The sequence below is a fragment of the Cotesia glomerata genome, linkage group LG5, assembly GCF_020080835.1.
Source record: "Cotesia glomerata isolate CgM1 linkage group LG5, MPM_Cglom_v2.3, whole genome shotgun sequence".
In the NCBI taxonomy this organism is placed as follows: Eukaryota; Metazoa; Arthropoda; class Insecta; order Hymenoptera; family Braconidae; genus Cotesia; species Cotesia glomerata.
In genome coordinates, this window is record NC_058162.1 from 470684 (window position 1) to 481537 (window position 10854).

The following is a 10854-nucleotide window of genomic DNA, read 5'->3' on the forward strand; positions in this document are numbered from 1 at the left end:
TTTACATTCTCTTTAGAGGGAGTTTGTTTGTTGTCACATTTGTTTTGACATACCACGTTGTTTTTGGTTAGAACAATTAAAATTATTGTTTCAAATATTATAAAAAATAAACCGATCACCACATTAATAATGCACAATGTCAACAGACATTTTAGAACTGTTAAACTCACCAGAAATGACAAAAGTTTGCGCTCCAATGGTGCGATACAGCAAGTAAGTATTTTAAATTAAATCCTATAATCAATGAAAATTTAATTAACCGTATTTTATTAAAACAGATTAGCTTTTCGGACATTAGTGAGACGTTACAACTGCGATGTTTGTTTTACACCCATGATCGTGGCTGATTCCTTTGTGAAGGCCAAAGAAGCGCGTGACAATGAATTTTCAACAAATGTTGGAGATAAACCTTTGATTGTTCAATTTGCAGCTAAAAATCCAGACGAATTTGCTGATGCTGCTGAATTAGTTGCTCCGTAAGTAATTAATTGGAATTATTATTATTATTAATTTAATAATACTAAAGTTAGCCGACATTTTTTATTTATTAAATTAAAAAAAGTTATTTTTTAAAAATTAGTTAGCAGTCTCTTGATCATTTTTTAATTTTTTTTAATAAATAAATTTGCTCCGAAAAATTATCTCTAAAAAATGGCATTTTTTAAATCTCAATTTTTTTTTTTTTTTTTTTTTTGACATAATTTATTTATGTTAAATTAGAAAAAATATTTTTTCAAAAATTATACTGAAATTTAATTTATTTAATAAATTTAATTTGATTTAAAAATAAACTTAATTTTTATAATTTTATGAAATTAAAGTTAGCAGTCTCTTTAATAAATAAATTTCTAAAAAATTGCATTTTTTATTTTTTTTATTTTCTAAATGTCAATTATTTTTCTCATTTTTTTTGACATAATTTATTTATTAAAAAAATGATAAAATATCTGCTAAATTAATTTTCATTATAATTATTTATAATATTTTATTTTCAAAGTATAAACACAAAAAATAATTAATTAATTAATATTAATAGATACTGCAGTGGAGTGGATTTAAACTGCGGGTGTCCTCAGAGCTGGGTAATGAGCGACGGTTACGGCGCGCGGCTACTAGAGAACCCGCAGCTGGTCAAAGACCTAGTTCTGCAAGTGCGAAATCGCATCCCGGCTCCTTTTACAGTTTCCGTAAAAATCCGGCTGCTGAATGACGTAAAAAAGAGCGTGAACTTTTGCAGAACAATGGAACAAGCTGGAGTGTCGTTCCTGACAGTCCACGCGCGGACTCCGCAGATGAGAAAGGAACCTATCAACATGGAGGGTCTGAAACTGATCCGCGACTGCGTTGACGTTCCTCTGATAGCCAACGGCAACGTCAGGTCCCTAGAAGACGCCGAGGCGCTCCACCAAGAGTCCAAGTGCCAAGGAGTCATGGTGGCTAGCGCGATGCTGAAGAACCCAGCAATCTTCTCCGGAGCTCCCGTGACTCCTCTCAGCTGCGTTCAAGACTGGCTTGATATTTCTTCAGCGATCCCGACAAAGTTCCTCGTCATGCATCAGCATCTCGTGTTCATGCTGGAGAAAATCTTGCCCTACGAAGAGCGGCTGGTGTTCAATGTTCTCAAAAACTCCCAATCTGTCTACGACTTCATTGAGTCTTACTATAATTTAAAGCCTAGAGTCCGCTCAGACTTGGATTTTATCAAGCCCATTGATTGTGATTATTATATCAAGAGTTTTGATAAGAAGCGCAAGTTTTTGGATGTTCTGATGGATGATCCAGATACTAATGAATCATTTTTTTCTGGATTTTTTAATTGACTGAGCATCAACCGGTTAGTTGATGATTTTTTTTTAGAAAAATAAATGTACAGTAACAATGAAAAGTTAAGCAAAAATATTTGACATTTGTAAAATCGATCGGCAAGCGACGCGTGCGCGCCTCATTTTCTGTAATATATTAAATATATTTACTATCCAGAAAGAAGTTGTGGCATACTCATTGACAAAAAAATTTTTTCCAGGCTCTATTTTTTTAAATAATTACTATTAAATTTGGAATTAATAATGAAAATTATTCCGCTGATCTGTGTGTGAAATTTATTTTTTATTTTGTTTGTATTGTTTGATTTTATTAATAATAATGATAAACAATAATATTACCCGAAAATCTAGTAACGTTTGATTAATTACACAAATATTGAAACAACCAAGTGGTCTAATAATGCCGCCGCTAACTGTGAGTGTTACTTAGATATTAATTTTATTAATTAACTCTTGAGTGAAATTAAAATTAATTTTATTAATTATTAATTTGAGAATTAAAAATATTTAATCTTTTTAAAAAAATAAAAATTCATTGAATTTTTGAACTGTTAAAAAAAAAAAAATAAAATTTTTATTTTAAAATGTATAAAAAAATACTATGTTAAAATTCACACTTGTGTTGAACAATTAGCATCATTTAAATATATAAATTAATTTTAAAAAAAATTTTTTTAAAAACAAATTTTAATTTACTAAAAATTTAGTTTAAAAATAATTTAAATATTACTTTAAATAAAAAAAAAAATTTTTTATGCCTCAAAGAATGTGTAAAAAAATTAACCAGTTCTCACTCTAAATAATTAAATTGCTAAAGCCCCAATTACTTAAGCGGATAAATGAAACTGGAAAATTTTCAGTAAATTAAAATAATTACGACTATGTTTATGTTTGTCGTTACATAATTACAGAATAATAAACCACGATGAGCATCTATGAGCTCAATGACAAGCTGTCAGTCCTTTGTTGATGGATCAGTGAGTACAGTAAAAATATTTACATTCTTTTTTGATCAATACATTTAAAAATAAAAAATAAAAAATGTATTTTTAATAATATAGGTAGCGGCATAATGGTGACAAGAATGGGAGCGAGACGTACAGGATTCAGCGTGTTGTCCGGGAGCGGCTCGAGCTTGAACAGTCGGTCGAGCTCCGGAGTCCTGAAAGACCGGGCTAACATGTCTTTCATGCTGGTGGTGATGTTCTTCGCAGTGTTTGGGATAATAGTGCTGACGGAGATATTTCTAATTGACGAAAAGCGGGGAAATAGCAGAACAGGGGCGTTTGGAGGTCATAGGAGCGGTCATCGAATGGGTTCGGCCCTCGACCGACCTGATTACGAGGAAGTAGTCGCTGATGACTACGCAACATTGAAGGGAGGCTTTGACGCTCAAATCGGGCTGCTTTTGATGAACAGTAACTTGGAATCGAAAGCTGCTGAAGCTATTCCTTCAGATCCGAGGGGGATGTCCAGCTTACCCCCCAGTGTTGAAGTTAGACTGCCGTCGCTGGATCCTAGCTTGCAGATGACTGATGCAGAATGGTTGCCAGTTACTAATACGAGGTATTTTATTGTTTTTTTATTTTATTAAATTATTTTTAATAAAAATTTTATTAAATTTTTTTTTAAATAAAAATTTTGTTAAATTTTTTTAATTAAAATTTTATTAAATTATTTTAAATAAAAATGTTTCAGATTCAAATTTTTTGTTTACTCGGCGTATTACGACGACCGAGCAGTGGGTAGTCGGAACGGAGGAAGCTCCAGCCTGAGTATGATCCAGTCAAAAAAAGGAAAAATAATCGGGAAATCCCCGGGCTTAATAAGAATAATCGGAGCAACGAAAACACGAACCCCAGAGCGAGTCTGGTGCCGGCTTTGGTATCGCTTCGAACGAAACAACACCAACGTGACGTTATCAGTGACAGTCGCGGCTAAAATAAAGGTGATAAGAGAAAACTGGAACCTGAAATACAGCGCGTGTTTCGTTATCTGTCAATTGCCTAATCAAGCGCCCTCATTGTCCGATTCCAAGGCGTTATCTCTCCCGGAATCGGTCAGCGTCGTCGCTAAACTACGTACTGCACCGGCGAATCGAATATTTATACAAAATCGTCCGGAAAATCGGCCCAACACCCGACAAGATCTTGCTATTTGTGTTAAGCCTCTTCATTATGATTACAATCGAGTAAGTTTTTTTTATTTTAATTATTTATAACTACCATTAATAATTACTAATAATTTTTATTTTAGGTTTTACAATTAATTGAGTTCATCGAGCTTCATCGAATATTGGGAGTCAATCATGTGACTTTGTACAACGACACTGTGGGTGCAGAAGCGGATTGTGTTTTAAAGGATTATCAAAGTCGTGGATTAGTGACTTTTCTTTCTTGGCATCATCTTGACATGATATCACAACGGGAAATACGTACTGAAGGCCTTTTTGCAGCTCTTAATGACTGTTTATATCGTTCAATGTATAAATATGAGTATGTTGCTCTTTTGGATCTTGATGAATTTATTGTTCCACGGCATAATGATACTATTTTACAATTAATTCGGTAAATATTATTATTATCTATATTATTAAGAGATTAAGAAAAATTTTGTCACCAGGATAGTCATATGATAAAATTGATAGATACATAATTAAGAAATGACCTTGTATCTTGTGAGCTATTGACACTTTTAAAGATATAATCTCATCCCGACATTACACTCATTGAGACCTTTCATTTGAGTACCCACATCAATTTTTCATATATTTTATATATTTATATATGAAAAATATATCAAAAATGTATGTGGGTACTCAAATGAAAGCTCTTGATGAGTGTAACATCAGGATGAGCTTATATCTTTAAAAACGGCGATAGTTAAGAAAGTACAGTGCAATTTAACAATTATCTTGTAAACTATTGACATTTTTAAAGATATAAGCTCATCCCGACATTACACTCATCGAGACCTTTCATTTGAGTACCCACATCAATTTTTCATATATTTATATATATATTATATATATGTATATATGAAAAATATATCAAAAATGCATGTGGGTAATCAAATGAAAGCTCTTGATGAGTATAACATCGGGATGAGCTTATATCCTTAAAAACTTCATTATTTAAAAAAGTACAGTGCAATTTAACAAAAGTCATTATTTAATAAAACAAAATTTTATTTATTTATAATTTACAAGTCACGGCAGTCACATAGTGACTGCAAAGTTGCTAGTTATTATTATTATTATATTAAAAAAAAAATGTATTTTATTAAACTTAGATGGATATCAAGCAGAGTAAATCCAAAAACAAGTAGCGCATTTTCATTCCAAAATGCATTTTTCTATCTTCAATGGCCTGACGATCCCTGGGTAACTGTCAGCAAGACGCCAACAGAAGCCGGATTGATAACACTCCGTAAAACACGCCGTAAATCAAAATTACACCCCCACAAACAGCGTTCCAAGTACATATGCAAGCCAAAAGACATAATAGAAGCTGGAAATCATTTTGTCTGGGAATTTTTGCCTGGACATGGAACCCTAAATGTCCCGGCAGACGCAGCGATCCTCCACCACTACAGAGTTTGTGAGTTCGGTGGTAATGATTGCATTAAAACGCCGTCGATTATCGACAGGACTGCTTACAAGTATCGCGACAAATTGGCTGAAGATGTTGATAAAATTTGGACGGAACTTAATGACAAATGTGTTCTTCCCGAGCTTGAAGCAGTGCCTGCATTGTCACCTCTCGTACCAAGTAGTCCAGATGATATTCAAACGAGGTAGCATTATTATTTATAGAAATTATATTGATGATAGTAATATTAATTATGATTAATGATAATAAACCATATTTGTCAACATTATTTTTACGAATATACAGAAGCAAGCACGGTATTTTTTGTTATTTTTTAATGAAATAAAATATCAATAAAATAAAATTTATCAAGCATATCTAATAAAAAAATTAAAAAAAAGTGGTATGTATGCATGCGCTCGGATATTGTAAGAAATTGTGGCCAAAAATTGCAGAATATTTATTAAAAAACTCTAAATATATTGATAAAAAACAACTAACTATTAATTATAAAAAAGTCAGGCTCTAATTTTTTTATTTTAATTAAATGTTTTGACTAATTAACTGTAAATATCAAAATTTTAAAATTGCTCAATAATTAACGGCCAATAATTATCGTTGATGATATTTATCATCACTTTTAATTGTATTGTATACAAAAAAAAACTATTTTTTAGTCAAAAAGAAATTACACGAGACTGTAATGCACACGTAATTTAACGCTAAAATTTTTTAATCATTAAAATTGTAAAAAGTAATGGTATTTATAATAATAATAATAATAATAATAATTTATAATTTAAAATTAAAAGTATTATTAATGGTGCTTTAATTAAATAATAATAAATTACGGCGATTGTAGAATTAAAAACCTAGATTAAATAAGTATTATATTATTTATTTATGATATATTAATATTAAAAATCTTCATCAACATGCCCAGCTTTACTGATTGATCTTTTTTCCGAGTTTCCTTTAAAATCAAGCGAGGCAGTTATCTCATGGCTTGTCACAGAGTTTAATAAATTGCCTCCGACGTTTTCAATATCAATGTCATCATCTTCCTCGTCGTCATCAAGGTCGCCATCAATCAGAAGATCGCTGTCGCTGTCATCCAGCGAACCGATACTGTCATTTTCGCGCAAGCCGCGAGGCCTGCCTGACATTGTCCCATATATTCTTCGTTGGTTCAACTGTACACGTGATGCTCTTCCAGTAGTTTCTAAAAAATTTTTTATATAAGTAATCACAATATATAAATAAATAAAGAAAAATTTATTAAAAAATACCTCCAGGTTGGTCATTTTTGTCTGAGCTTCTCTCCGCTTCATCAAGATTCAACGGGCGGATATTGTTAGTGAAAATCGAGTCATTGCCCTCCATTATAGTTTCAAAACTCGCGTCCTCACCTCTAAGTTGTTCTAATTGTCTCTTGGTAGCCGCTTGTCTCTGCTCAAACTTTTCTTGCTCGACCTTGGTCATGTCTTCGTACAAATGCTCTAGATATGCCAAGTACCGGCATTTCTGCAAGTAATGGTCATAAACTCCTTTAAGTTCAACTTCTAATTTTTCAAACTCTTCCATAAATGCTGGACGGACTTTCCGCAAGGTCATCAGTCTTTTTTTATTCCTCTCTAATTCCATTTGTCGTCTTTCAATTTTTGTTTCTAAATTTTGCTCGGTCTCCTGAAGAAAATAAATATTTAATGACTAAAAATTATTTATTAAAATTTATTTATTTAAATATTTAATAACTAAAATTTAATGATTAAAATTAAAATATTTAATGACTAAAAATTAATTACTAAAATTTAATTATTTAAATATTTAATAACTAAAAATTTCCTGAAGAAAATAAATATTTAACGACTGACATATCAATCAAACTATACAATAATTGATTAATATTAAATATTAAACTCGCACCTTGACATTATCAATCTGTCGCCGAGTATCATCAATATCCTTCTTCATACTATCAATAACATCTTTCAAAGCTATTTCTATTTGGGAAGTATCGAATTGTCTTGCAGCTTTATTATTCCTGACTTCCCTAAGCTGAACTTCTCTCCCCAACAAGTCAAACAAACTAGCCCCGCTGACTGTCAACTGACTGGCCATTTGCCTGGTAGTCTTCAATTCTGACAGCTCATCGGTGATGTCAATCACCAGAGGATTCAACATTTCTCCAGACATTATTTCATCCTCAGCATTCTTATTCTGCGCTTCGTACAACGCTGTCGCTATTTTTAGAAGCTCATGAACTGCATGGCCATCAGCTTGATACAGTTTTTTTGTATTCAATTTGATATTGGTCTTTATTGCCTGTAAACATTTTTTTAATTTAATTAATTTGTCTTTTAAAGAAATTATTTTATAGTTACAATAAATTCAGCGGCCCGTCGAATTATTGACACGCGATCTTCTACAGTTTCATACTCAGCAGTCATATCTGAATCGGGATCAAAGCGATGAATCAGCCAGACTAGAATTTCGGCGACTAAAGAAAAATTTGGAACTCGAAAATTTGACAGAGAAATTAATCTAGGATAACCCAAGAATCTCATTGTTTCAGTAAAATCTGAAATAATTTATTATTTGTATTTTTTTCATTGAAAAATTATTATTTTAATAAATAAATAATTAAATAAATAAAACTTACTCCGTAAATCCCGGCAAGACATTATAAAAAATTAGTTTAGTAAAACCACTGGAAATAATAGCTATCTACAAGTGTACTAAAGTGTTTTGAAACTTTATTATAATTCAGTGTCATGCTTTAGTTACCTTGGCAACCAAATTAACAACACAGCATATATTATAGGGTGAGAATAGAAACCTCATTTTTTTATGACGGCCGTTGCTAGTAATTTTTATCGAAATACAGCCTTCAAATATTTTTCAATAAATTTTGTAATTTACAGCAATAGAATAAATGAAAATAAAGTTAGCCGACATCTGAAAATTTTTATGATTCTCTCTATTAAAGAATTATTACAAAAAATTAAAAAAAAAATTTTTTTCATTTGTTAAAAACTTCAAAAACTATAAGTGCAATTTTTTAAAAATATTTTTTAGTTATAATTTAATAAATTAAGAAAAATAAAAAAAAATAAAAAATGTCGGCTAACTTTATTATTATTATTATTATTAGAATAAAAAATATAATGGTAATTTTTCCACGTAATAAGTACACTAAATCTATTTACACAAATTTATTTTATTAATTATTCCTTAAAATATATAATTTAGTCGAGAGTAATATTACGATCTTGTTTTATTTGCGAGCGCATTCTTTTTTCATAAATACGTTCTCGAGCAGCTTTGATTTTCCTCTTGCGCATCAGCTCTTCACTCTCAGGATCTTCGACTTTTTCTGGAGTAATTGTCCTCCTGATCATAGCTCTTAGTTTCTCTAGAGCATCAGCAACATTTAGAGTTTGATAACGGGTCACTTCAGACTTTACTACCAAAAATCCGTCTTTGTTTATTCTATTTTTCTCCTAGGATAAAATTATTAAAAAATTGTCATTAGAATTACTTCTAAAACTTGATTTAAAATTGATATATTTTAATAAATAAAAGTCAAACCTGAATCAATAATTTCTCTTTGATTTCTTCGGATAACCACGAGGCCTCTTTAACGTTAAATCGTATGTCAGCTTTAGTATTTGTTTTATTGACATGTTGACCTCCTGGGCCGCTACTTCGGCTGTAAGTTATCGTAAGTTTTTCCATTGGAATAAACCCGCTGAACTTTGTATCTTTATCTGGTACCTGAAAATTAAAAAAAAAAATTTTTAATTAACATTATTGTTATTTTTAGAAAGTAAAAAATTTTTTTTAGTAAAATAAATGTCAGCTGTTACTAAAAAAATGACATAATAATAATTAATTTTAAGTAATAATTATTAAAAAAAAAAAAAAAAACAAACTTACAAAAGTTGGTGTAAAAAGTTGACTTTTACTATTTGGATATAAATTTTCTTGTGAGTAAATATTTTTAAATGAACAATTACGAACACTTTTTAAAGAAGAAATTTTATTGCTCAAAATTTGAGCAATTTTAAAACTAATAGAATTCATTTTTTATTTTTATTTTTATAATTATAGGATTTATAAAAATACAAGTTTTAATTATTAAATAACCTTTCTTATTTTATGATATTGTAAATATTGTAAATAGTACTCTGGACAACAGCGCCACCTAGTCAATAATTTTATTAACGACTGTCGATAATGTCTTGCGCAACAGAAACCACTAAAATTGATGAAATTGATGGCATCTATCGAGTATTGCGCAAGAAACTGACAGAATATATTTAAAAAATAAAAATGATAGAAGTAACAATTATAACTTAATAATAATACTAAAAAAAGAGAAGAATATAAACATCCGGTTTCGACAGATTGTTAAGTTAAGTATCAAAAGATTAAAACTGATGAGACTTTTATTTCTGAGAATAAAATAAAATTCCAGAAACGCAAAACCGGATTTATTAATAATTTTTTATTGCATTCCAGAGAAGAAATTTCCTCGGTAAATAATTACAACAATTAATCACCAAAATAGGGCACAAGTTAACCCTAGATCGTTGTTCAGCATAATAGAAGTGACGGAAATAATGACTGAGTAATCAATATGTGAAAAAAATATCTAAAAATATTGCGCAAAAATTAAATACTCAGGATATACGAATATATAGACAATAGAAAAATAAGATAATAGTAAAGATCCGGGTAAAACTTGACAACACTTGATTTAATGTGTGTTTTACCCATTGCTACAACATATGTATGTATTATATTTCTATCCACCAGAAGATTCGATCATTGATGTTCGTATATACCTGAAAAAAAATCTAATATTCCCAGAATATATTAAAATTCGGTATAAATCCTTTTAAAAATTTTATATGGAGGTATTTATGTTGTTTTAGTGGATATCCCAGCGCCTGTTTCACACCAAACTTAATAGGTCCAAAAAGAAGAATTAATTTACGTAAAGGTCCGGGTTTTACGTCTTTAGCTGCTGAGATATGGCCTACTCTCGTATATCACCATATACAATGAATAAATTAACATTAATTCTGTATAATAATAACAATCTACCCTTTAGAAGAACAAAGGATACGGTTAGCTCTTATTGTAACACAGATTATCATAAGTATTTTATTAGCATCACCTTTTTATTATTTATCGTTACGTCTTACAGGTGTATTATGTTTATAAAAAACAATAATAACAACAATAACAACAACAACAACAACAATAATAATAAGAAGAAGAAGATTTAAATTTAAATTATTTCTTCTTTAATCATTATTATTTACATTTTTTTATCAATACCTAAAAATTTTTATTATTATTATTATTATTATAAATTTCAAAAAATTTTACTCCAAAAACTCAAATAATAATAATAATTTTTAGGTATTGAT

At 30.0% G+C, this 10854-nt stretch overlaps 4 protein-coding genes and 1 long non-coding RNA gene across 7 annotated transcripts; 3 read left to right on the plus strand and 2 right to left on the minus strand.

The window, feature by feature from the left end:
- Positions 1-17: 17 nt before the first annotated feature.
- Positions 18-1986, plus strand: LOC123265822 (tRNA-dihydrouridine(20a/20b) synthase [NAD(P)+]-like). Its single transcript, XM_044729742.1, has 3 exons — positions 18-213; positions 279-476; positions 1037-1986. Exons 1-3 carry the CDS (start codon positions 137-139, stop codon positions 1818-1820), a joined length of 1059 nt encoding a protein of 352 aa, XP_044585677.1. The 5' UTR covers positions 18-136; the 3' UTR covers positions 1821-1986.
- LOC123265819 lies at positions 1803-5906 on the plus strand. Of its 3 annotated transcripts, XM_044729739.1 has the most exons (7): positions 1996-2238; positions 2735-2800; positions 2885-3389; positions 3522-4014; positions 4080-4390; positions 5115-5650; positions 5683-5906. In XM_044729739.1, the coding sequence occupies exons 3-6, from the start codon at positions 2896-2898 to the stop codon at positions 5620-5622; spliced, it is 1806 nt and encodes a 601-aa protein (XP_044585674.1). In that variant the 5' UTR covers positions 1996-2238; positions 2735-2800; positions 2885-2895; the 3' UTR covers positions 5623-5650; positions 5683-5906. The 3 variants fall into 3 exon arrangements, with proteins under 3 accessions (XP_044585675.1, XP_044585674.1, XP_044585673.1); XM_044729740.1 differs by lacking the exon at positions 1996-2238 and adding an exon at positions 1803-1834 and having other exon boundaries at positions 5115-5906; XM_044729738.1 differs by having other exon boundaries at positions 5115-5906.
- A 319-nt stretch (positions 5907-6225) lies between these two features.
- LOC123265821 (clusterin-associated protein 1) lies at positions 6226-8328 on the minus strand. The gene is made up of 5 exons (XM_044729741.1): positions 8076-8328; positions 7798-7994; positions 7340-7738; positions 6703-7099; positions 6226-6635 (listed from the first exon to the last, which is right to left on the minus strand). The coding sequence occupies exons 1-5, from the start codon at positions 8095-8097 to the stop codon at positions 6331-6333; spliced, it is 1320 nt and encodes a 439-aa protein (XP_044585676.1). The 5' UTR covers positions 8098-8328; the 3' UTR covers positions 6226-6330.
- A 287-nt stretch (positions 8329-8615) lies between these two features.
- Positions 8616-9499, minus strand: LOC123265271 (peptidyl-tRNA hydrolase ICT1, mitochondrial). The gene is made up of 3 exons (XM_044728959.1): positions 9353-9499; positions 9005-9190; positions 8616-8916 (listed from the first exon to the last, which is right to left on the minus strand). The coding sequence occupies exons 1-3, from the start codon at positions 9497-9499 to the stop codon at positions 8662-8664; spliced, it is 588 nt and encodes a 195-aa protein (XP_044584894.1). The 3' UTR covers positions 8616-8661.
- An 88-nt stretch (positions 9500-9587) lies between these two features.
- On the plus strand, positions 9588-10684 carry LOC123265825. Its single transcript, XR_006509678.1, has 3 exons — positions 9588-9830; positions 9938-10548; positions 10629-10684. It is a non-coding gene; the product is annotated as an uncharacterized LOC123265825 (long non-coding RNA).
- Positions 10685-10854: the final 170 nt, after the last annotated feature.